Source organism: Augochlora pura, chromosome 4 (assembly GCF_028453695.1).
Source record: "Augochlora pura isolate Apur16 chromosome 4, APUR_v2.2.1, whole genome shotgun sequence".
Lineage (NCBI taxonomy): Eukaryota > Metazoa > Arthropoda > Insecta > Hymenoptera > Halictidae > Augochlora > Augochlora pura.
Genome location: NC_135775.1, coordinates 15,037,384 through 15,065,377, shown reverse-complemented (window position 1 = coordinate 15,065,377; position 27,994 = coordinate 15,037,384). Strand labels below are relative to the sequence as shown.

The 27,994-nt window shown below is 36.1% G+C and overlaps 1 protein-coding gene across 1 annotated transcript; it reads right to left on the bottom strand.

Moving 5' to 3' along the window:
- Nucleotides 1-423: 423 nt before the first annotated feature.
- LOC144468436 (dynein axonemal intermediate chain 2-like) lies at nucleotides 424-27,994 on the bottom strand. The gene is made up of 10 exons (XM_078177895.1): nucleotides 27,812-27,994; nucleotides 22,256-22,417; nucleotides 20,957-21,057; nucleotides 19,331-19,488; nucleotides 17,206-17,383; nucleotides 15,619-16,051; nucleotides 7,568-7,840; nucleotides 6,454-6,771; nucleotides 2,571-3,226; nucleotides 424-766 (listed from the first exon to the last, which is right to left on the bottom strand). Exons 1-10 carry the CDS (start codon nucleotides 27,992-27,994, stop codon nucleotides 424-426), a joined length of 2,805 nt encoding a protein of 934 aa, XP_078034021.1.

Below are 27,994 nucleotides of genomic sequence, written 5' to 3'. Positions count from 1 at the left end.
AATGGTGCTCACACGATACCATAAAAATTATTTTCTTAATCTCTAATTTATATAATATTAACATTTATATATCTGGAAAAAAGTAACACGAAAAGAAATAACTTCTTTGCTATCCTCAAATATCTATTTTTGAAGTTATATGATTCCTCGCATTAAAAAACCAAAATAAAGAGATAAGAAAAATATAATACGTTGCAGAAGATAACGATGTCCGAAGAAAACCAAAGCCGTAGCAATTGATAGGACCACAGCCCACCTAACCGGCTTCGCTTCCCTATTTAGCTCCAATTCCGAAAAATGTTCCACCCCCCGATAATTCTGTCCACCAGCGCACATCCGGCGGCACCGTGGAAAATGTGTGGTTGTCCGGTCCGTATTGGATGAATCGCGACAGAAACTTCGTGGAACGGTGTCGTTAGAGCATCAGTTATTCACATGAAACTCCGAAATTCGTGGATAAGTTCTGTCTTTTTTCAATTCCAGCTCCTTTACGAGATCCTCTTCCTCAGCGACCGCCTCCTCGACCGAATGCGGCATCGGGGCATTCAACATTGCCTCGAACTGCTTCGAAATCTTCGGAAATTTCGGAACAGCGCATGGATCTCGTTTCACTCTTGTTTTTCGTTCTTCCCGAGCCGGCGAATCTTCTTCCGCGGTCTCCTCCGTATCCGCCGAAATTTCCTCCTTCTTGACGCTCGCGTCACTCTCCCGATGCGTCTCCGATTCGAACGTTCGTCGCGATCGCACGCTCTCGCTGATCTTTACCCTGTTTTCCATGAAAAATGGAGGCAATGTGGATTATGTCGCGACTGTGGATTTTATGAATATTTTATAACACAAAGTTGTCATGAATAGGACTCTTTGGTTCAGGACAGGAGAGTAGAAGAACTAAACGATCTACCTAATTTCAGTTTGAAACATTCGAGATATTTGCTGCAAGAATATACAGTTTCAATGAGCTTCTCCTATGTTTACCTCCTTCATTTTCAATTTCTCTAAAAAGTGCATTTTGTCATATCTGTCAATAGGTTGAACTGAATCGAACAGTGTAAAATATGGAGTACTCTCTGTATTAATCATATAAGTATTGTCTTTTTATTCTTGTCCGTTTATTTTATTGAGTTTGTTTTCTAAATCTAAATTGGTTTAAATTATCTGTCGTTATTGCTCGTCCTGTTCTACAGAATTTACATGATTTGAATAAATTCTTGAAAGAGCAGTAATAACTATACAAAATTTAAACGGAATTCTGCAAATGATAGAAAACGTTATCAGAAATATTTACAATGTAATGGAGAAGTGTTTGAGAATCTACTTCCATAAAGACTTTTTTGATATGATTTTTTTTTGCCATAACACATTAATAATTTTGTATGTAGAATAACAATAGATCTGTGCAATAAAAATATGAATTTCCATTAAAATATAAAATATAATAAGTCTAAATATAAAATAAAAATAAATAACCGTAAAAGCAGAGTATACATTCCAATTCTATTTACTGGCATTTGATAATTCTTAATATTTTTTTAACGAACGTATAAACATCTCGAATGTAACACGGTGCAATGCTTACTGAAATTGTTATATAAATTAACATTATTGAATATTATTTATTTTCTAGTTCTCTTACACAACATACTTATTCTGTGTAGAGATCCACCATCTCATGATTTTATACAAGGTGTCCCAAAATCACTAAAAATCGAGAAATAGTGGATTCCTAAGATCACTTGAAATAATTTTTTCTTGAGTGCATATACAATTCGTCGCTTCGTTTACGTGTTATTAACGAAAAGCACTAGCCAATGAGCGAACGAAGCCCAGTTCGGCTCATTAACTCGACCGCCTTGCGTCACTGTTTTTCATTGACAACTTGCAAACAAAGCGACGAATTGTATTTGCACTCAGGAAAAAGTTACCTCAATTGTATGTACATAATGAACATACGCAAAGGTGGATTTCCTGTACGCGTCTGGCAGTGACGATCGCGTATGCGCAACACAATGCGCCCCAAAGAAAAAGTACGGCTTTGATATTCATCGATGCAGCAGTTAAACATCGCTTATAGAAATCCAGAACAATGATTTACGTTGTTTCAATACTAATGCGTCGGGCGCGAAAGGCAAACGCTCGCATCTGACGCGTGCAGGAAATCCCACCTCAACGCAGGAATTATCGATTATTAGTAGCATTCAGAATTTTGCACTCTTAACCCAACAACAACCTCCTTCCATTATCGACATAAGCGACGTCATGGAATTGCGAGCGATTCAAAAATAAAATATTATTTATTATTTTCAAAGTGGACAATATTATTATTTAGTATAATAATATTATTATATACTATTTTGAAGTGGACAATCTCTAAGAAAATATCTCAATGTTTTAGCACTTATTTAAACGTTTTCAGACAATTTAAAAATGTTGTAGGGTCGTTGGCAACCCCAAGGGATCGTTCTAGGGTTAAATCGGGTTAATTTTCAGCACTGTGGTCAACCGTGCCCACCAGGACAGTCTATCATTTAGTTAAATTTACCCGAATCGAAGTAACTTGTTAACATTCTCACCGGCTTTCCTCTTTCGCGGTCTCGGCCATGGCCGTCACCCTGGAGAGTCGTACGGAAGGTGACTCTTTGATCTCCCTCCTGGCTCTCTTGGTCTCCTGGACCAGCTCCTTAGGCAGGTTCAGCATTTGCCAGCGGATTAGTCCTCGCAAGGACCTCTTCTTGCGAGTGGACCTTATCGACGTCGACGTCGAGCTCTCGTCGAACTGCGAAGTCTTTGTCTTCACTTCCGTCTGCTGCTCTTCCTCCTCCTCCTCCTTCTTCTTCTTCTTCGATCCCCTTTTATGTCTGAAGCAACAAACTTGCGGTTTGCATACTTGCTTCTTACAGGGTATCGGCAGCCGGAATTTGACCATTTGTTTCTTCGTCTTCTTTCCTCGGCGATCCATCTTCGCGGATACCAAAGACTCTACTTGTTCCACCTGTTCGTCGGAAGAGAACGCCGGCACGCTTGAACTTGCTTTTTTCAAAGATCTTGCACGGGTTGCTGCTCGTGTCCGCTTGCGCGACGGCAAAACCGATGGTCTCGCCGCGACCTTCTTCTTTGCGCTACGATCCTCTTTATGCGACTTCGTTTTGCGATCCGGTTTCTTCGCTACAAATATCGGACCCACTGGACGCAGTTCCGTTTCGCTCACGTTCGCGTACTGCAGCAGTTCCTTTGATAATAGTAAATCGTTATTTAACAACTGTTTCTACCGAGATTTCATACACGCCTGTTTTTATCGATTATTTTTATAATGTTTGTAGGAGTGTTCCGTTACAGAACGGAACTAGTTTACAGCCGTCATTGCCATTCTAACACCCTGTTCCGTTGCAGGGCGAAATTATTCTCATAGCAATAACTACCGTCATAAAAACACGCGCATAGTATAATTTTCAAATATTCTCAACGCATTCCTGACCGGTAATGTCTCTAAAAGGCCGGTGCTTAATCTATTGTTTGTCATTTTCTTCAATAAACCCCACATCTGGCCATCAGATTTTAATATTTTGCCAAGACCCGCACTAGAGTATTTTGTCGAACGCACAAGGCCCTTTTATGATGCATTGTCTGCCACGGCCCGTCACTGGGACACGCGGATCCTTCGCGACCCTCACCCGAGGGTACGAGCACTACCTGCGGGTGACGATGAGTTCGGGGCGGTCACTTTCCGTTAGTATACGCTTTTCTTTGAACCAATCAATTCAAGACGACCGTTTCCCTTACTTTTTCCGAAATATTGTTATCTACGAATCCGCTTGTTCCATATTTTAATACACACCCACTCCGAGGTTACCTCGGAGATGATCAGTTCGACGAACAGACAGTACAAACATACACTTCACACGAGATTCATTAGCCTAACCATCACTCTCATCTGTTAGTTATTCGCTGCATCGTAATCAACTAATAATATTCGCAGTATCAACGTCATTTATAATTTCGATTTTGTTATTAAGTGTTATTATAATAAACAGTTTTTGTTACATTTACATGAACCAATTTTATCATCCTTGTCATTCGAAAGAATCACCGGGAACCGCGTATCTTCGAGACAATCGTGTGTGCGCGGATAAACAAGGAGAAATTGAAATTGATGATGAAAAGGAAGTTGAAAATGAAAATTTTGTAAGATCTTTTGACCGCTTTAATAAAATCAGTGTCAAATTAAGATCTGTTAACGCTATATTACACTCTACAGTATTAGAGGCTTAGTAACTCACTATGTTTGTGTGATCATGTCACAGTAACTAGCTCATACAGTTATATTTTGTGTCGATTAGTATCTCAAATTCATTTCAATATTTTAATTTAATAATATGTTTTATAACAAGGAGGACTTTGAAGTCAAAGTAACTGTTTTATTTAATGAAACCTATAAAAGGTGACCAATCGTTTTATTTATATTCGAATCTGACTTTATGTAAAAAAAGGAGTAACATTTGTCTGAAGTATAATTTTGTAGGAGCATTGACTTTAAACCAAGGTAGAACATTATTTATGGTTGACAATGTTTTTATTTATTGACACTCACGTTGTTAATAAAAATGTCTAAGTTAAGATCTGTATCTAGATTATGTATATATTTTGTTATCGTACAGTTCTATTTGTTTATAAGAAGATTTCGTTGTATAAATTACATATGATTATTTAATAAATTGATCGATATCGATTGAAAGATTCTAATGGAAGTGAACAAAGAGAGTAGCGTGAATAATAATTTATTGTAAAAAAAAAACCGGTATAACCTGTTGACTGGTGGATTAACACGTCCAGACTAGAATATAAGTTTTGATGTCATTAGTATTTATGAGATACGAGACGCGTTAAAAAGAGTAATCACCGTGATAAATTCCACCCTTTCGGGTTGGGTTTCATTAAATAAATTGCTCCAATTTTGTGGCACGTTGTGATTCGACAAAGGACGTGTAAAATACCATTTATCAATTAGCACTCGGCCCATTCCTTTGAACATCGCTGCACAAAATTGTCGAAATTCAGCGAATGATTTCATCAACGACTCCGCTGATATTTCCATTTCTGCGATTTATAATTCCTTTGTGTCATTACTCGATGTAACGTTCCATCGAATTAAGATTCAGAATGTAAAATGCGCGTAATTTCAATCATAGAATAGTGAAAAGATTCTAATATTAGAATAGTTCCAGATAACGTAATAATCTAAAACATTTGTGCTACTATGTTCAAAGAATAATTTTGGAGAAACTGTAGATATTTATGTGTCTGCCAATTTTCGAGAGTTGTTTTAAAAATCTAAATACTATTAATTTTAATCATTTTTAATAAACTGAGAACTATTATGCAATTGTGCAAGTACCTGGACCATTTTATAGAAATTAAAACTAGTAAAAAGGTAACGTATGAAGAAATATAAAATATAACTTCGATAACTCTGAATGAATTGTATAATTAGCCGAAATATTTTATAAAAAGAAAGGACAGTATCATGATTATATTTTGTCTGTAATGAAATTCATCAACAGTACGAAAATATTAATATTACAATTAATATTGACTAAAAAAATATGTAATGTGCGTAACAATGTAACGTGATTCTATTTATTATGTTGAGTCATCCTATATACAGGGTGTCCCATTTTAATATATGGATAAAAATAACACGATAATTACGCGCTGTATGAAAAGTTTTTCCCATAGAAATTAAATAGTTTCGCGGAGGCTACAAGATGACGTAATTCAATTTTTCTGCAATTAACTTGTACAGGTCAACTTTAATCAAGAAAGGTCAACTTCGTTGTTTTTTTTAACGAGATCATATATTGAATACACTAATCTAGTCAGTCTGCTATTTTGAAAAAAATAACTATCAAACTACACATGGTACACTAGTATTGCATTACGGGATATTTAAGTGCCAAATATTGCAACACCGTATCAACATCTTATCTGCTCCTTCCAAACTGGCAAAACATTTTAAGCGTTAAGTAACAATCGTATATTAAGTAAAATATTATAAGTAAACATGTAAAAATAAGACTACTACTTTGCAATATTTTTATAATAATATTTCGTATAATAATAATAATAATTTCTTGTTATATCTAAATAGACGAGTATGTACAAAATTACATGATTTCGTTTAATCAAAAGTGTAGTTGATCTTTGTTTTCCCTGCACGCGTGCACTTGCAGAAAAACGCATTATGTCATCTCGAAGCCATTTAATTTCTGTTGGAAACACTTTCTATATAGTACGCAATGAACGAGTTATCTTTTTATAGATTAAGCTCGGACAACTTGTGTAGCACAGTGGTTCTCCTTTTTCATCATCGTGGAAAAAAACATGTTACTTCTGGGACGATCTAATATATTGAATCCCCATGAATTTTAATCGCGATACCAGATTGAATCGTATCCGTACCTGTCCGACGAGCTCGAAGTATTTATTTTCCGCCTCCGTGAGCTGCGCCGTGATCGCGAAGTCTTTAAGTTTCCTCTTCAATTCTTTGCCCTGTTTCGAGTCCCTGTCCCTCTCCTTATCCTTCTTCGATCCCGCGTGATGATGATGATGGTCTTCATCACCCTTCTTCGATTTCTTCTTCTCCTTGACCTTGTGCGCAGAGGCAGCAGCGTGCAATGCCGCCGCCTCTTCCTCGTCGGCTGTAATTTTCTGCATTAATTTGATCTCTTTCAGCCGCGTGTCCACCGCCCTCGTTAACTTCGTGCATCTTTCCAGGTACTGCAATAAAAACCGAGACAGTATTTTCAGAGAATCTGTTACTTACCGAGAAAACAACTAGAGTCTGTCGAATCTCGGACGTTTGCTCGACCTTGCGATTCAAACGACGTTTCTCTGTGCCACATGTAGTTGAATAAATACAGGGGTGCCCCGTTTAAGTAGAGATTGTAAAAAATCTCATAGACGCGTGATTTATAGTAAAGAAATCGACCTTTAGCATTTCAAGTAGGGAGACAAACGACAGTACTATTTTTTCTGCTTAATTAATTCGGTCACTAGAATCGAATTTCTTAAGTAAAATCTGCCAATTGTTTCGCAAGCAAAAATCATCTGCAAAGAATTATTATAGTATTCGGATGAATGGACGATGTCTTCTTAACAACAATTCCTGAACCGTGTACTCATGATAGGCCAGTTTCGTTTCATTTCTAATTTATGAAACGTATTATCTAGGTCCCATTTAATTTCAATTTCTGTAACGATAAATCCTCGCGACTTTCTACGGTGCAGTAATAAAAGGTAAATGTTTATTGTTAAATTTCCCGTGGAATCACTGACTCACCGTAGCGGTCCTGATTAAACGGCGCCACGGTCGATTAAACTTTCACAGTCCGGCAATCATTAACGGATTTTAAACACGCGGCGAATTATTTATTTCGGTGGACTGCAGTTGCACAGTTCCGCGGAAACTTTTTGTTTCCCACGGGCCGGCAAGAAAAACTGCTGCTAGCGCCGGGCTGCGTCAAAAATTTACGGGCGAAAACAGGGGCGGGGCATTAATTTTACGGTCATCTACCTCTGACAGCGCCGCCCTGTCCTTTCGGGTGAAGCGCTGAAGAAATTCCGTCGATTCGACGAGGATCGACGTCCCGTTGTAGTTGCCGAGGGCGATGAACGTCCCTTCCTCGTACGGCGCTATTGCTGTGATCCTCGAATCGCACAATTGCAACCTAAAAATCGGCTTCCCGATTTTCTGAAGAAGGTCCAGGGCGATCAGAGTTCCGGCGTCCGTCGCCACGTAAAAAACTGAGTTTCTTATCTTGTCCCAGCATCCGGTTGTTGGATTATCCTTCATGTACCTGGTCGAACCAGTTTTCAAGAAACTGCCGTGTTATCAATTAGTGCTTTACAGTTATACGACTGTTCGAAAATGTACAGTGACTGATTAAAGTGATCGTACACCTTGAAAATGTAACAACTGTTTAACACTAGATTAACGGAGTTCGTCAAAATAACGGGACACTGATTTGTTAATGTACCATTGTTCAGATTTTAAAGATACATTTATGGCATATTTATTCAATATACGATATATTACGTCTACCGGAAAGTTATGTCATATCGAGTTTTAATAAGTATTCATGTGCTCATTTGAGATATATATTTTTCAGAAATGTTATTTTTAACTTGCCATCATGCTGGTTAGATATCATAGGTAACAAAATTAAATTGTATAATAAATATTATTAAATGTACGAAAAATTAATGACATGTTACATGCGGCAAATTTTAGAATAACGCTCTTTGAAAGTCAGAATAAATCGTTATAACAATATAAAACGTCTGCTTTTAGTACTCCGTAAATCTAGTGTTGAAGTTTGAACTGAACAATTTGAAGTTTTCTTAAATGCTAGTGGAACATGGTTACTGTACTATAAGGATTATTTTAAGATATCCTACGAGTATCGTGAGGAAATGAAACAACACGTATACAATTTAAGTAACAATAACAGTAATGGCTTACTAACAGAAATAGCAACTAGCTTAGGACAACGTAACCACTTTGCACGGATAACGACAACGACAACGATAATGACTACGACTTCGAAACGACAATAATAATGACATTAACTTGGACCACGTGCGACTTTACTAGCTCGCACTTCTGCCCTCGCTGCCTCGATATTTCCATTTAACTCTTCCACCCTTTATTTTTTCCTTTTTAAGAGAAAGGTCCCTTAACCATGTTATCTCATCACTTCTCTTTTTCTCCCTCTCTTGCCATACTCTCCGTATCAATTCTTTCTCCCGTGGAGATAATTACTAATTACGGATAACCCGCCCTCTCGTGAGAAAGAGGTCTGGGTAAGCGAAGCTGTCTCAGTGGGCCAGTCATCCACCCCAAGCGGGGTTGCGAACAGTCCCCAGAGTATATCCGCCTAACTCCACGTTCGTTCTTAAGCTGCCGGGGGTCTCCGTGACCCGCCGGCGCATATCTAACCGGAAACCCCCGCTTATACATACCTCCCATGAGGGGGGTCGATCTCCTCTTTCCTATATTATTATCCGAGTGCACCCTGCAACGGGCGACGGGGCACACTACCCCCTTGAGAGTTACCCAACGGGGTAATCGAGTTCCCGCACGAATTCCTTGACGGCTCCCGGGGTCTCCATTGCAGGAGAAATGGAGCCCCCGAAACTATGTTTCACTTTGTCTCATTCGCTGTTTCAATCTTATCTCCCCCCCCCCCCCCCCCTCTCTTTTTCTGTCTATGTGTTTCTCCTTTGCTTTTCATCTCTTTCTCTCCCCACCCCCATTCCCTCTCTCTCTCCCTCTCTCACTCTCTGCCTCACTCTCTGACTCACACATTTATTTACTCACTCATTCATTCATTCATTCATTCATTCACTCAATCACTCACTCATTCACTCAATCATTAATTCACTCACGCGCTATCATTCGGCAGCACAAGACTTTGAAGAACCTAAATATAAATAAACTATAACTATTAACCCAGTAAACTCAGGTCACTCGAAACTGCTCAAACACTCTGCAAACATCTGTATTTTATAATAATCTTGATCATTCTAGTTTTGACAGCTGGAAAAATACAATACAAGAACTAAACTTAACTAAAATACAATAAAAAAGACATTTTTTAAAAATTCTGGTATTGCCTGATATTACAAAGAAATGAAATACTCAATTTTTTAAAACATTTTACCCGAGACTGTGACGAAAATTTAAAACGTGCGTTTTGTATTTATGCTGACGGATTTATGTGGAATAATGTGTAGTCGGACAGTCGTGGCAACAAATATTTTTTTTATAAAATAAGTGACAGAAATAAACGTAACAAAGCGTAATCCCGCACAGTAATGAATACATATAACAAGAATGTAAAAATAACGAAAAAACGAAGACGTAGCACAGCTCAACTATCACGGTTTGTAAAGACAAAAGGTGTTCGTAAGCACATGGTGAAACGTTTTTTGGCGCTTTGCTTTTCCTATGCCGTCCGAAGTTCTAAAGAGAAAACACGCGTTCATACAGGGCTGTCGCTAGTGGGGGTCCTAGGGACTTTCGCATGTGGATCTCGGTAATTTAAAATGCAAAAATGAAAATTTTATCAAAACGAACTTTTTAAATTTAAAATATTAAAGAACAAATTTATGTCTTTTTGCCACTGTAATGACGAATACCTGACACCCTGAAAAGAGATATTTAGGAATTTTTTCGGAAGATATCAATGAATCGTTTTTTAAGATAATTAGCTCGTTTGAAAGTGATTGTTGAACCTATAGTAATTTTTCTGTGATAGAATGTTAACAAATACCTGAATGACGGACAATAACAGTAACAGAAGTTACTAATTAACTCGATTCAATTTATTTAATAGTAGCAGAAGTAATTGAAAAATTAAGAGCATAATTATGTTCACTTAAATATTAGAAAAAGTTTTGCAAGTTTCGTTACAAATGTTATTAATTATACAGTAAATATTAACATTGTTTTGTCATACTTGTATTGTAAAATTGAATGTAACATTGAATGTAACAATATCTTCATGGCAAGTTGTTCTCGGTAAGATAGCAACATTATATTGAATGATATAACCGTGATACGTTGCATTTTAGCATCTGATGCATTATAACATAAAGCATTTATGCTGTAAATTAAATTTTTAATTCGAAATAACAAGGAAAAAATGTCCAAAATATTCGCAAAAGTGTTTAATGTTTTAGAACGATGTTACATCATTAAAACCAGTCTAAATGACGTGAATATTTTTTTTTATAAATGTTGAGGTACTAATTCACTCTACAATCACTAAAATACTTTTATATAAGTTAGATATTACTTCAAATTAAAAAAATGTAAAACAACTCATTTTTTATCTGAGCTTACAATGAAAATTTAAAAAATGTATGTAACAGATTTTGGTAACTTATATGAATGGTGAATATTTACAATTAAGGTCACGAAAATAGCAATTTTTCACAAGACCAAAATCAGATAAGTTTACATGTTTCAGTGTTCAATTAAATTTTAAGCATGTATATAAGTTACTGTAATTTACGAAACATACTTTTAAAATTTTTATTACAGACTCAGATAAAAGATTGAGGAAAGAGAATATTTGACATTTTTGTTATTTCAAGTAATAACACAATTTAAAAAAATAGTCATTATAAAGTAAATCAGTTCCTCTAATATTGACAAAAAATTGAAGTCATTTAGACCAGTTTTAAAAAAAGCCATACCGTCGTAAAAGGTACGTAGAGACTTCTGCTCCACATTGCACATTATGTATTCATACAAAAATAGTATTTGACAAAATAACAAGATTAGCTTCAAAGGAATGATCCGAAAAAATCCATGACAAATAGTCTCGAAAGAAGCGACCCGAAATAAATAAAATTTGGTGCTAGACCGAGCAGACAGTAAATATAACTATTTAATCCGAGCGAATCAGTTTCAGGAGGTCCAACACCGAAATCCGAAATTAATTCGAAAGATTACAATCCGGCATTCGCGCGATTCGCCGAAGATCAACAGCGCGGTAAAAGATAGAGCACACAGGGATTTAGATTGCCGATTGACGAGGCCAACCAAATATGACCCTTTCAAACAACAGTATGGTTTGTTCGCAGCCTATCACTCCAGTCGATGATGCGCCAGACTTTCTCTAAATATTTGCATCAGACACTCGATTGCTAATAACCAATATTGTGATTCGAAAGAACAATGTGGGTCAGTTCCAGTCTGAACCTATCGGCTAGGGTCGGCCGACCAGATTTCCTCTAAATATTTAGCTCTACTAGGCAACCGCTGATAACCAATATATGACAGTTTCGAAAGAATATAGGTCAGTGGACCCACCCTATCAGCCGAGAATCGCCGAAAATTCCCTCGGAATATATGGGTCATTTTCGTTTGAGTTCATTCAACTTTTCATTTTCAAACTGATTTCGCCGTTTTGGTCGGTTTTATATTTGACTGCAAAGCGGCGCGCTATCGAGCAATCGCGCGCCAAATGCGGTAAAAAGGCATTTTTTAAAAGTGCGCTTGTGGGAAAGAAAATTTTTACCAATAGTTAATTAGTCACGCGGCCTACAATGTATTATTACTGTGTTTAACATTTGTCCGTTTCCAACAGGACTATATGACTTTGAAGTGCAGATACACTCTCACATGCATACACTCTCACCCATACTATACACTTACAATTATAAGCGTTTTGTTCTTCAAAATTAAATGAAAAGTGATAGAAATAAAACCTAATATACACTCCCTTACAAAAGTCAAATACTTCATTTAATCTGTACTTTTAAAAAATTATGATTTATACTAATACAGCGGCTGTCCTAACACTTTTAGAAGGTGCACTTAAATTAAAAGCATAATTCTGCGAATTTATTAATTATTAAAAAAATTATCATATAGATAATTATACTATATTATCATATAGATATATAGATATATGTACATATAGTAGATATATAGCTATTCTATCAGCTAGAACATACATATTTACATAATCTTTAAAATCTTGAAGAGAATAATATAAAACGACAGCATATACATAGAAATAGTAACTACATAAGTGACATAGCTATATGAAAGATTAAAAAATAAACAAAATATGTATTTGAACCGTATAAAATAAAGAAATGAGTTAGACTTGCATGATTTCAGATAAAAATTGTCTTTTACCGCGTTTGGCGTGCATCTGCTTTACAGCGTGGCGTTCTTATACTGTGAATTCTACCTTTCCTGACATTTTCTTCAAGTTCCAGCAAATGTTTTATATTTTAATATAACTCTTTCAGTTCTGGAAGATTGCTTTTATGCGATTCTATTCAAGAATTCTCAAAAGAACTAAAAAGAAAGGTAGTTCTAAGTACTTAATGTTATTGTTTAAGAGCATTCTGGATGCTTGTTCGATGCTAAAAAGGATGTAGTATCGTTTGGTAGCAGTCCAAATCGTTTAATTCGTCTCGTCAATTCCACGAATTTCTACTCTGAACATCCTCTAGACTGTGTAACGCACGGAGGTTTTCCAACGCCAACATTTTTTGGCCTTTTTCTCGGAGACCTGTGCGCGCTTTACAGAGAGTTTCGCGTGTTTTGGTTCAAGTAAGGGCCTCTTGACTGTTCCCTGGATCGCGTAAACAGGGGTTCCAAGGAACTAGAATCCGAGGCATGTACGCAACTCCCTCGCCATCAGTTTCAGACGATTTTTGTGGTATAAAAGGGCCACAAATTCGACGCTCATCGGGGGCAGTATCTTAGAATCGATACCACCACCGTATATTCTATCGTCCCCGCATTTATCAGTGAATGAATATCATGAATATCGAGAGAACGGAATATAGAATCTCCAAAACCGTACATGAAAAGAACCATGAATGGGATAATATTATTGTCTCAAAAATTATTAATCTTTTTACAATAAAATTATTCTTGTTATATATCATAAATATCTAATCATACGTAATTTAAAACCGTTACGTAATTATGACAGACGATTCATATTTTTTATGCTTGAAAGTAATATTTTTCCATTTTTTCCGTATCATTCCATGAAGTACTGTTACTTTTTACCGAGGTTTTGTTGCTTGCATTCGACTAGGTATTTTTTAAAAAATGTTCACGTATACCGAATAGTTTTATTTGTATGGTAGTACTTAAACAAGTTACAGTTTCAATGTTGTTAACAAATTTATGAATGGGACAGAGAGAACGTTTGTGAATAGTAAATGGACAATTTAATTTTGGAGAACCTGGATCAGATAGGATAACTATTATAAATTGTTAATATAATGCGAGAAGAGGCGCAAAAGATGATGACAAATGTAAAATTTGCAAGACAAAGAAATTAATATAGCAGCTTTACAAAACAAAAATATTTGTTACGATAAATTTTTAATTACTTTTGTTAAGTTTTTTCTTATTGAGAGGATTATTTTTTGTCATAAAATATTTTATCTTTAGAACATGTTGCCAGAACATTCATTAATCCTGGATATGCATAAACAAGGATTTATGTAATTTAAGGTCGTTATATAATATTATATGTACCTAATGAATAAGAGAACAGTATTTATAAGATCAATACCAAGATTAATTTATTTTGCTACACTGTCCCCTTCATGAGTATGCCTTTTTCATTCAAAACAACTAATTTATGAATCGAACAGAATGCAATTGCTAAAGAAATTAAAAGTGAAGCAAGTAAACGAACTGTTATATGTACGATACATGGATATACAGGGTGTCTCAAAAATGTCTAACAGTAAAAGAACTGATCTTTCAAATGTTCCGAACTAGACTTAGATAGATGGTTTAGTTTGTACAATGACCTATTCATGGTAGTTCTCGTCTACATACTTAAACAATTGTAGCATCTTGATACTTTTGGTAATATACTACAGTGTAGTAGCTCTTCGATTTTAGTAGCTAGTACAAGCCACAGAGATACATCTTTCTTCAATATATACTTCAATGTCTACCCTTAAATATTTTATCTCTACCCTTAAATATTCAATTTCTACCCTTAAATATTTAATTTCTACCCTTAAATATTTAATCTCTATCCCTAAATATTCAATTTCTACCCTTAAATATTTAATCTCTATCCCTAAATATTCAATTTCTACCCTTAAATATTTAATCTTTATCCTTAAATATTCAATCCCTGCCCTTCTATTCTTAGTGCACCCCGATGACGAAACATGGATCGGTTAGTTCACAAACCTCCTACCTCATAGTGGTACCCCTTCGTCAAAGCAGGTATCAACTAGTCGACAACATCCTCCTAGTGACGTTCTAGTGACGAAAGAGGCAACGATTAGTTCACGAATCATTTATCACCTTATAGTGGCGCCTCTTTGACTAAACAAGTATTGGCTAGTTCACGACGTCCTAATCTAACTATTGACGTCAGAGTGACGAAACAAACGACGGCCAATTCACGAAAATCAATCCTGCAACCTAATGGCGCTCTATTGATAAAATATGCATCGGTTAGTCCATGCATTATCCTATCTGACGAAATGAAACAGCCATTTTCTAGACCACGCACTTCCTTACCAAGATACCCGAAACCTGGCATCATGGAACTATAAGCGCATCATGAAACTTGATCACACGAAGCCGCTCGGCTTGTAAAAAATGTTCCCAAAATATCGATACATGGATATACAGGGTGTCTCAAAAATGTCTAAAATGTCTAAATGAGAGGTTATTTAAGGTTATTTCAAACAACTTTTTCCTTTACAGAAATTTTCTTTGAAGCACCGTTAACGAGTTATTAATGAAAACTATTGACCAATGAGACGCGAATACTACTGACGCGCTGCGCTTGGGCTAGTGAGTGAGACTGCGCTTTATCTGCTCGTTGGCTCGGCCGCCTCGCTCCAACGACACTCGCGCCCCATTGGCCAACGTTTTTTATTAATATCTCGTTAACGGTGCCTCGAAGAAAATTTCTGCAAAGGAAAAAGTTGCTTGAAATAACTTCAGGTGTCTCCCATTTCCGGATTCTTAGAGATTTTTACCCTGTATAAGGAGAACACATAAAACGATTACGTATATTAAAATTACAACCTAGGTAAACTAACATACAGAGTGGAGATTAAGTTCCCTTCTCTAGTGCTTTCATCCCACACCTTCACCGTCCAGTCTCCGATAGACAGGAACACAGAGGGGTTGAACACGTTTCGATCAACAGCGACCACCGGTCCAAAATGGGCTTCGAACTTCGCAGCCAGTTTCTCGACGTTCGTTTTCGCCTTTCTTGAGCCAGTCACTACGATACCATTGTCCATGCCGAACATAAACTTCGTCCCTACCATTGCACCGAAGTTCAAACTGGAGACACCAATTGCTTTGTACATGCTCGGCTCGTTCGGTTTATCCAGGTCGAATATCAGAGTTTCTGTTGGTCGGCGAAGCTGTCGCGTGTCCCACCACATTGCACGGCCGTCCAATGATGTGGAGAAGAACTCTGTGTTGGTCTTCGATGGCACCCACGTCACTCCGTTCGCGTAAGTCCTTCGGCAAGAATCGTTCTGTTAATTTCAGACGCTTTGATTAGCAACGTTCTACTTTCAATTATTTATTTCCATTATTTTTTGGTTCATTTTGGAGCTGGATTTTAGGAACAATTTACCGGTTGCTGGTGCAACAGTTGTCTTGCACAAATTCACGTTTATGACCGCTAGTGCAACTAAGAAAAGGGGTAGGAACAGACAACACTTGTGCAGGAGTTCCGTAGCGTGGCGTATCTACAAGGTGATACCTATTTTATTGTATCTGTAGTTTTGCATCGTGTCGCGTCACCATCGAAGTTTAGAATTATAATGTTCACCCGGTAGACGTGCCACGACGTTGCGTAGGATCTCCTTGCGCATGCGTCGTTACTCTACTCCTTGCCTACCGACTTTTCTCTAATATTTAATCTTCCGTCAGGTACATATACATTTTTATTTAATATTACGATTAGTTTCAGCATCTAAGTTAAAATATTTGTGACGTTTACCTGAAAATTGATTGCTGATCTACAAACTACAATTTAATTATAATTTTGTTCAGCCGTAAAATAACAGTTTAATCCAAGAAAAAATCACTAGCTCCCCGTGAAAGTTTTTCATAAAACTACACGGAATATAAAGTGTTAATTAAGATAGATCTTCTTTTTCGTGTCATCTTTTCAGAAATATTTTCATCCGTCTGTTGGGCTAGGGACCTTTGTAGAAAATAAATATTTTGAAGCCTCTCTTTTCATGGATAGTTTTACGTGTTGCGCTAGATTCAAGATCATCGAGCACAATAAACATTTTCAAGGATTTATTATCATAAACATTTTAACGTGTTATATTAGTTTTATGACCTCAAAACAAGATAAAGATTCTCGAGTATCCGCTATAATAAACATTTTTATCGAGCTGAATGATTTCTGTGCAAAATAAAAGTTTTCAAGTGCTCCTTTTCATAGACATTATCATACGTCATATTAGATTGATTATCTTCGTGCAGGATAAAGATTGATTCTCCTCTTCCGTGCATATTTTTATAGAAATTTCAATTCTCTTAAAAAAAAATGAAAAATAAGATTATAAATGATCTTAGACATGCTGATTGCGAGTTAACGGACGTACCGATGCAGCGATAAAAGAGTGAAGAGGACACACCTTCGTGCCGCTTACCTGTGACTGAATAGCGGATCCGAGTACTGGACGGGTTTCGTGCTCGCTCTGATATCCCAGCAGCAGACTTGGCCCGTCATAAGAGCGCTGATGAGGATGGAAGGATCTCGAGGATTAAATTCGCATGCCACGCATGGACAGAAAGGCTCCAGGGCCATGTAAGGCTCGATCGAATTGTCTGCGCGCAAAATAACGACGGTGCCTCTTAATCTGGATTAAAGAGCGTGATCGCGAGAGCCGTCATCATTTTCATAGTCCCGTTTACGTTTGATCATCGCTCTTCGCGCGTTTCACCGAGCGGCGGCTCGCCGCCAGTCATCGATCAATTCGGTGTCGGATGAAAATCAATTACTCTTTCGAGGCTCGTTGTCGTTCCGACTCGTATCGTCTACGTGCGCCCGGTTGGCTTCGGTTATAGAAACGGAACAATTTTAGACCACCAACCTTGCGCTCTGTTCTCCGTATTATTAGCAATCGGGCGAGTTTGGCAGCTATCGGATAATTAAATAAGCTTTCGTTCGCTCACTTCAATTTGCGGTTATGAATTGGGTGAAAGTTGTTTGTTGGTTAATGTATGCCCAATGTACTGACAATGCTACTTCATTTTTAGAATGTTACTAGCTGAATTAAATAAGTACTTTTAGAACAGTACTTGCTATATTTTTAAAATGTTATTAACAGAATTATAAATATAACTACTTACTCTGCTTTTAGAATAGTACTAACTGAACTGTAAAATTAAGTACTTACTCTGCCTTTAGTATAGTACGAACTGAATTGTACAAATAAGTACTTTACTCTATTTTTAGAATGTTACTACTTAAATTATAAAAATAAGAAACTTCCATTTCAAAGATTATTTGAGTAATTGTTACAGCCGAATTTAAAGTAACTCGTGTCTGAACCATCTCACAAATTTTCCTGATTAAACATCAATTTTAAACGTTACAGTATTATTTCGGTCAAATGTAAATAACTCACGGCAAATAATGTAATCGGAAACAAACGAACGGAGGATGCAATCACGAATAAAAAGAACACGATACGATCTCGAATGTACCAAAAATAAATTGAAATACAATACTTTAAAGCGAATCTAAAATATCAATTTCAAACGTTTAAGTTATTTTTTTACACAGTTATTTCGATCAAATAATTTATGAAAAACTAGCAAACCTGGCGAACTCCGTTTCGCCACCAGATGGCTTCGTTTTTTGTAACATTTCGTTTGGGGATTAAAAGATGAAGAAAAGTTATTTTTTTTGTTTTATAAACCATATTGGTTTGTAGTACATGCTATGTATCAGAGATGGCGCTGTATGTGAAAAATGATTTTCCCTGTTTTCCTGCTTTTCTGTTGAAATTTTTCCAGAATTTTGGTTGCTATAAACCTCACGGAGCCCGAGACCTTTCCAACGAATGCAAAACCGTGGAAATCGGTTCGTGCGTTCTGGAGTTATAGCGTCAGGAAGGAAAACCCGACTTATTTTTATATAATAGATAACATAGAAATTAAACAAAAGAAAGATCGACTCGCGAGTAATCAGAGTACGACGCAGTCGTATATGAACGAAAAATAAATTGCAGTAGAATATTTCAGAACACGTCCAGACCATTTCTCGAATATCGCAAATAAAATAGAAACTATTCACGGTACGCGGCGATTTTACAGTGTAAAACGAAGCGAACCGTTCGTTATACGAAGCAATAATTTGCCCATCGCTCCGCAGGGGTTAATGAAGGTTGTCAGCCGGATATCAAATTTTCTTCGCTGGCGTACGCGTTGGAAGCTTAGCGTGACAACCGCATTGAGCAAGACGTTGCTGCAGAATTAATTCGGTCTCCTGCGCGGAAAATTAATTTTCATCGTTCGCCCGACGGTATCGCGTAAACATGAATCTCTTTCCACCGTGTACAGCGTAGCGAGAAGCGGACAATTTCTCGGCGAAAGGGAAACGCGCTGCCGTCCGGAGTTTCAATCTCGGACATTTCCAATGGGACGTCCTTTTCCCCCGAGGATATGCAAACGGATGCAAAGCGATGCAAATACCTGGGCGAATTTAGGTAATGCGATGAAAATCGGGGCTCGCGGTTTGAAGAACCGGAAGCTTTCTCTGCTACCTACCGACCTGCCAGATGTACACCGTGTTGCCGTAGTCTGTTCGTCTACCGAACTCCAAGAAACAGTAGGAGACCGCTATCCTCCTGCCGTCGTCCGGGGACACGGAGATATCGGTCACCGGTCGCTTCAGATGACCTCGGTCCGTGTACGATGCCACTGCTCTGAAAGTAAGAGTTGAGCATTAGGGGGGCCGGGATTATTCGAGAAAAAATCAACAACTAGTAATTTGTCAAATAAGATTTTTAAAACCTTCATTTTGATATCGTGTTTTATGTTGACTCATACGATGGGTAAATTATTTAATATATTAAAACTTTATGGATCGTTTATTATAAGTCATGAATTATTTTATAAGTTTATTCGACTTTATTCGTATAAATTTATATTGGGAAAACTTACTCGAATAAAATTTTGATTGCTCATGTTTTCACTCGAAACATATTTATTTGATATCGTTGAATAAAATTTTATTCGTTAGTCTTTATTTCCTATACGCCTATAAAATTTTATCAAAGTCTAATAAGTAGATAAAGACGATCATAGACCAATAATTATCAGTAAAATTGAAACAACTCAACAAGAATAATAAATTTGTTTAGCTGAAATTTATACTGTACTTTGTCTACATGACGTTGAAGATAATTGAGAGCAGATTTTTCAAACCGATTGTTCTTCATAAAAAAGGATTTCTTTTTATTGTCAAAAGAATTACTTGGCAAAATGATTGGCACATAATTCAAATCGGCGAATAAAATGCTGTCAAAATGCATGTTTTTCAAATTTTAATTTTTCTCGAATACCTCACTTAATTAATTAAAAGTTTTGTTTGATTGGATGATTAATGTTTGCGATTAAAAAAATTAATCCTCATAAAATTGGCGATTGATATAATCGATTAATGACGTTGATCGTCCATCGTTGACTACGAAAAATTAATTGTTCAAAGTAGACCACTGGTTCGATCAATTAATTAAACCTTTTGTCAATGACAAAACCTGACATAACCTGATCCAGGAAAATTAATCGTCGTTTGATTTAATCGACTGAAGAAATGAATCGCTTATCATAGAAAATTAGTCGTCTGAAAATGGACAATTATATAAATGAGATTGTAAGCTATAGTTTAATGTATATAATTTAAACAATTTTTAGACGATTAATTTTCTAGAATGAATATTCGACGATTCATTTCTCTAATCGGCAAAAACATATTTCTTGCACGATGTTTCGAGATTTTCCAGATCTCTAGATTCTATCAGAAAGCTTAATAACTAATTAATCTAGTACAATGTACAGTTTTGAATATTCTTGATTCCTACGAAGCGGCACATCTCAGTTGGACACTATACTTTGTTGTACTACTGACTTCAAGCTTTGATGTTAATCGAAGATTACGTTTCTTCTTTGATTCGTTAAGTTTCGATTCGTTTAACATGCAACGTTTAATCAAGACTGTTTCAAATCGAGCGGGCATTATTACAAAAGGGAATTGTTACCGCAGTGAAACGAATATACAGAATGTTGCTTACGAATAAGACCTTAACCCTGTAACGCCGCCGTTTCGAATTACACGCAAGGTTAATGAGATGACCGAAAATTCAGTGAAATCGCAGCTTCCCAGTTGCTCACCTGAGACTGACTGGTTGCACCAGCTCCGTCGGCACCATATCGTCAAAATAGTGCTGGTATATGTTGATCGCGCCATTTTGAAGAACACCGTCTTCCATTACCTGTAACAAAGCTTCATTTAGTGCGTCTAATTCGAGTTACATGATCGCAGACGAACTGTTCTGTTATTTTACTGATCTTGTTACTAGCTTAACCACGCAGGGAAGACCGACCTCGGATGTAACACTGGGATGATAATTAACAGGTTAAATATTGCAAATATATATAATGGATATTAATACACGGTTCAGATATACGAGTTAAATCGACTGTAAAGAATCTTATAGACACATGATTTAAAAAAGAAACAAACTGACACGGGTCCTTTAGTATTTCGAGTGGGAAGTCAAAATGATAAAAAGCAAGATGAACTTTAAATAACTTCGAAATGTCTTTGAAAACGCTCACAAATGAAATACTGAAGGATGTGTGTCAGTTCCTGACGATAGTCATCCTTTCCCTAAATATTTCCTATTTTTCCTTTGTTTCTATCTTATCTTCAGCCGTCCAAAACTCTCACCTCCTACTGACTCATCCTTGTACCTTGATCTACGAGTCATCCGTACCCCTTGAACACCGAATCGTCCTCGCCCTATCTCATCCCTACTACTCCTAGTTTTTCCTTTTAAAAGGGACTAAATCGATCCTACAGACAAACATTTTGGCTCAGCACGGTTGAACCGGACACATTTAAAAAAACAGGTCTTACAATTAGTCGTATACTCAGTGTAAAAAGACGACCTCTCCTCACGTCGAAAACTTATAGTAAAACCCCTCTTTAAATAAATAAGTGTTGAACTCATTTCCACGATCGGGAATACAACAAATAACGTGTCTACGACATTTTTTACGATAGCAAAACGTAGACAACGAAATGTTTCTTGATTGCATGACTAACGTTTATTAAAAAGTTGCTCGGTATGTGGCAGACATTTTTAATAGACAAAAGGAGGCGTTGTGATCGGTTGACTGTAGATTTTATGCGTACATCGGATAATATCAAAAATATCGAAAATATAAAATCGTAAAGGCCTAAGATGAATTTAAGAATTTTGTTAAACTAGTTTCTATCGATAGAAACAGTTTATTATTATTCAATTTTGGTTTCTTACGATCGTCTTGGAAAAGTGTTTTGCATAAAGATTTAATGGGTAGCTCGTCCAGTAATCGGAATCGGTAACATCCAGAAAGAAATTATTTAAAAAGTTTCTTAGGCAAAGGAAAATAAATACGTGAAATTTCAATGAAGGAACAACTTACACCGAACAATTTCTTTAATTTCGGTGCCCACGAATCATCTTTCTCCACCCTCCTGCGGAACCTCGATGTGGTCTCTTCATCCAACGGATTGATATCCTTGGGCCATCCGCCCTCGAAGTGATACATCCCGGTGTTTTGTATTGGTACTGTGGTCGTTTGAACCTGAAATTCCAAGGAACTGTTGTTTCGGTTATAAAACTAGGGTTCACCTGCCATCCCCAAATAGACCATATCGAATCACAAGCATATCTGGCTTTGGGGGTTCCTTGAAATCTTCTGTTTATTATTTTCTCGCGCGATTTTTGTCGCTTTGTTTACATAGGTACTATAACTATAGAAACTGTTTAACTACTTTGAAAAGTTGTACTATGTCCGCATATATAACCTTTATGGTTTTATGGTTGTGAGACTTATACACCTGAGACTTAGTAATTTTTTAAGTTAGCTGTTATAAGATCTAGTGAGATCGACCATCGCGCGAAAATAGGAATTGTAGAATAATGCATAATTATGCTTCTACTTGTAATAATCGATTGCATATTAAAAAACTGTTACATATTAAAACATCCTTAAAAACGGAATGTCTAGTAAAAAATATAGATATTTAATTGATTACATGTAATATAAATCTGTAAGATACTTTTATATGTAATAATTTTTACAGAGAATGTGGCTATAGATTAAATAACATATAATATGTATTAAATTAAATACATAATGATCTCTTTTATTCCTACAAAAATTAAAATGATAAAAAAAAAGAAGTAAAATTTTCGTTTTACATAAATGATATAGATATGTAAGTGTACAGTATGGGTGAGAGTGTATGGTATGTAAGAAGGACTGTGCGGTTGTATGAATGTATAGTAATAAGATGAACATGTTAAAAACACCTAATAAAAAACGTATGATTAATTATAAAAATAATAAATGTTAAACTTTTAAGTATTTAGATGTAAATAGTAATTTAAACAATCTTTTAAAAAATTTCATATTAAATCGAGAGATCAGTGCAGACTGTGTTCTCCAAATCAAATATGTATAATTTAATTCAATTAATACAAAAAATTGAAACTATTAAATAAGTAAGATAAAGAATAACAATAAATATAATTATTTTTTGAAACACAATAAAATCTAATAAAGAAATATAATTAAAAATAGTCTAACCTAAAAGGACTGACCAGAGTCATAGAAGATTGTAAAAAGAATATTAATGTATAAATGATATGTAGGTAATATTATTAGAGATAGAGCGGACATTAATATTGATACAAATATATAATGATTTTAAATAATTATATCAAGTAAAAAATTCTTTATTTATTAATTTAATGACATCATTGAACGATTACGAAAATCCTAAAGTACTTAGTTCATTAGAACCCTTACAATTTTGAATAAACCCTCAAATTATAAACAATTATAAACAATAACAGTTGTTATCGTTAAGAAATCTAAACTTTTTAAATAAATCTTGAAAATTTTGAATACATCAGTAAGAATTGATCTTTTAATAAGAATTTTAGTATTTCATAAGTTTATTATTGCATTACGTATATTTTTATACGAAATATATAATAAAGAATCAACCACAAAGTCACGACGAAAATTTTGTTATATCCCAATCATCTTTCAAAATTCGCCTGATACAGCAATTCACCGGATAGATGCAATTATTCGTTTGAACGTATTTCAAACTGACTCTAGACAGTTTTATTACCAAAAGCTAACAGTTAGAACAAAAGATGGAACAATCAATATCGCTGGAAATGTATGTTGACCATTGTTATAGGAGCTTCACCAACCGTTGTAATCGTTCTCGCATACGTCAATTCGGTGGAATTGGATTTCAGGTGACCAAGAACGATGTGTAGAAAGAAACTCGAGTTCAACATTTAGCGGAAGTCTGTTGAAAAGCTTTTTCATGTCGGTGTTAAGTAATCTAGCGCGAACCGTGTATAAAAATAAGAGGAGAATGCAATTTTCCGTGCGTGATACCGTAGCTTTGCGACAGCCGCGTGTACGTATGTTTCGAAGTGACATTAAAATAATGAGAATTAACACCTTGCCGTATTTTGACGAGTCTGTCTCGTCATAGAGATATCTATTTAATATTTTCTTAAGTATAAGTGTTATTCCATTCTTTTAAGCCGGAATAAAAGTCTGTCCTCTTGTCATCCTTATTTAACCATGTAGACAAACGCAATAAATATTGTTCCTTTTCCTTCTATGAAATTATCACAGTAGAAAAAGTACTCATCCTTGTAACTACGAAGAAGATAGTACGTTAAAGGGTTAAATATGATCGATCGTAGGCATATCGTTCATGGATTAAACATTAGAGATTAGCGGCGAAATCATCGCCTTTGATCTAGTGACCGTGTTAATCGCAGGATAAAAATGTTTTCGCGTAGATTACGGGGACCAAGTATCGCATATTCATGCTCTGATACCCTAATTGGAATTCTACCCGCGTTGGAGGATTGTGTACTTGATAACAGGTTAATTATTTGTCAAGCATTTGCATAGCAGACTAATCGGTTTGCATAATTTGATTTTCGACACGGGGAACGATTAGCACGTACAGCGGACTATAAACATACTCGCGTTCCCCAATTCGATCAGCGTCTTTCGAGACGATAATTAATCTTCGAATTAGTTTGTACAGCTTTCTAGTTCGTTGGGTTTTTAAGAACTTTGAAGATCAACGATAAAAAAGAACCACAGCGAATGCCATTAAACTTTGCGTTATAGTGTTTCTTAAACAAAATAGGTTTAAAAAAAACCTGTTTGTTGATAACAATGCACATATCGAAGAGGCTTGCCAAACCAATTCCAATTGCTCTATTAACAAAAATTCTAATTTGGAATATTATTTTAAATAACATGTTTTGTTATTTCATAATTATTTGCATGACTATTACTTTTAAGATAATATTGTTCGAATTATTATTTTGAAGAACGTGTTATTTTGCAATCATCTGAAATAATTATTTGAGATAATTGTGGTGTTCTTCTTGGAAATTATACGGTGATCTATTATAATTATTCAGCAAGATAAAATAAAATCTGACTATGTTGAAACAGTTATACCGCAATAAGAAACACTTTTTCTTTATTGTAAGGATTATTTCTTTCGTCACATTTTCAATAAAAAATAACGAGATAATGTATTATTTAAAAGATCGATACTATTTTTATTTTTCAATAACGGCAATGGTAACGGTTCAAATGAATAATTTAAAATAGTTATATCTTATTTTCATATTAAATAAAATTTAAAAAACATGTTATTTCACTACGGCATTGCAAACAAATGTAGAATCCATTTCTCTAAATACCTGATCAATCTTATTTCATGAATTTTGCTGCATAAATTACACTTTATACAGCGGGTAGAAAAATGATATTTCCGAAGGAGGACAGTTCTGGGATTCCTGTTCGTATCTCGAGCCATGCTATAAATATTGACTTTGGGATTATAATTCTTAATGTATTCCTCCTGGCATAGGTGAAAGGTTGCACATTTATAATCTGCGACGCGACAAATGCGAAGCAAATCCGGTATCGCCGATGAGGATATATATCCCCGAGATTTGTTACTTATTAATAGGACAGGCGATGCACATCGCGTGGCTCTCACGGCCGAGGGAACCGGCTGGTAAACGCGGTGGCTGCTGTAGAAATCTGTACAAAATACCGAGGAATCTGTAGCCGCGCGGAAAGTTGCATGCCCGATGCATCAAGTAAGAAAGTTTTCGGCGAGCCTGTTGTGCTTCCGTTCGTGCCCGTCTAACCGAAAGCTTTCAACAAGTTGATACTGCTTCCGTTATTGTAGCGCTGCCTGAACAAGACCGCCGAGTAAATAAACTTTTCTGCTGCCTTCAGCGCAATCAGTCGCCCCCTCGAGATTTTCGCCTGTCCAAATTTCGGTTCTCATTAATCCCGTTACAACGTCGACGCTTTCGCATCGTCTTCCGGCTCCGACGTCTTCGTTATTGCAAATTTTAGTCGGACGCTGCGTTTCGTCGTTGTAGGAAAAACGCGAGCGCGAAAATTTATAAACAATGTAGTAGAATATAGGCGAGATTTGTTGCATTTCACTTGTTCGATTCATGCTTGTTGAGCACTTTAAACGGCTATACAAAATTTATGCAATACCAAATCTGCAGAAATGTAAATTAATAACGAATGCAAGATTTAAACAAAAATTCATTTTACTTTTATGTGCGAAGTAAAATTTGATAATTATGAGGTACAATGTCCTCGTTTGTTAGCAACATCCTTGCTAAATATTAAATTAGATCATAAGACCTGGAAGGTATACGTGTAGTATATCACATGTAAGTGTGACTTTGAAGTTATAGTTAGTAAATCCTAGTGAACATTAATTTTCAAGTTCTACGAAAATTTCGAAACACTGTCTTTTTATACTATAGACGAAAGCTGTCACGTATAAACTATCGATTGCTTTGTTTGACAAAAATTGTTGAAATCTTTGGACATTATAAAATAAAAGTTAACAGCGTTATTGTTCAAATTAGGACCGTGACGAAACGAAAAACCACAAAACGAGGATGCGTAAAATGACTTGTTTAACATCAAAATTTCTCTATCTGAATATCATGTTCACTTTTGATAATAACAATATCGAATATCATGATATCGATAACTAAACTATAGCTGTTTTTACAATAATAGTTTCTCCGTTAGTTTCAAGATACATAATATCGTAATTTTTGATTTCCATTATGTTGCTGCTCTATTGAATCCGAACTGCAAATTTTTCTACAAATTCTTCAAATTCATAGCTCAAAACTTATAAAATGTTTTTGGGAACCGGTAAAATATTATTATATAATATTATATATATACATAAATTATTGTAATCATAAATTTTTAAATTCTCTTTGTAGGCTCAGATAAAAAGGTTAACAAACGTGATTTTTTCATTCTTCCTGTCATTCTAAATAGTAGAAATATTGAAAAGAGGTATTATAGTCATTGCCTAGTAAAGACACTTAGTCCAAGTTTGAAGGAAGATACCGCGTTTTAAAGAGTGTCCGAATAAATGAATCCAGTGCTGTATATTTGAAGTTTAGAAGTTTGCCTTATAAACCTATAAACCAATAGAACCCGTTAAAGTGAAATGTTACCGAATTTCGCAGGAACTTTTTAGCATAAACCTGTGGAGTATAATGCTCCAGAAGTCTATAGTCTATGGCTGAAAAGGGAGAGCCAAGGACAGCAGAGCCTAACTATTCGGTCGTTCACGGGATGGACCGAGCGGTACGGTCTGAAGAAAAGTTTTCAGTCGAAGGGGTTAATTAAACCCATTCAGGGACACATCGTTAACGGCTGGCAGCCTAACCGATGTCTACTGGATGGCTCGGCTATTGTGTTCCGGTTTGACAGAGAAAAGAACTCTCCTATCAAGATCAGGAACAATGCCGTACTTTCCATGCCGTGTTGATTCGGATCAACGCTGATGCACTGAATGAACCGGCCGAGTCCGCTCCCCCTTTAATCTCCTTAAATCACATTCAGGCTAACCTCGTGCTCTGCCAATTGCGTCGACATCTGCACAGTGGCGTTACAGTGATACCTCTTCACGTAATCGCGCATGTCGGCTGGATTCGGCCGCAAATCCACGTCCAGGCTCGGCTCCGTCGCCGCAAAGACGCATTGCTTGCCGAACTCTGTACGCTTCTTCACGTACACCTTCTTGGTCTCCAT

Coding starts and splice junctions, on each gene's coding strand:
- LOC144468436 (XM_078177895.1), bottom strand. CDS start 27,994: ATGGAGACCAAGAAGGTGTACGTGAAGAAGCGTACAGAGTTCGGCAAG. Junction 22,418..27,811: donor CGCAATTGGCAGAGCACGAG/GTTAGCCTGAAT, acceptor TTGGAATTTCAG/GTTCAAACGACCACAGTACC. Junction 6,772..7,567: donor ACAGGGCGGCGCTGTCAGAG/GTAGATGACCGT, acceptor TTTTTATTGCAG/TACCTGGAAAGATGCACGAA.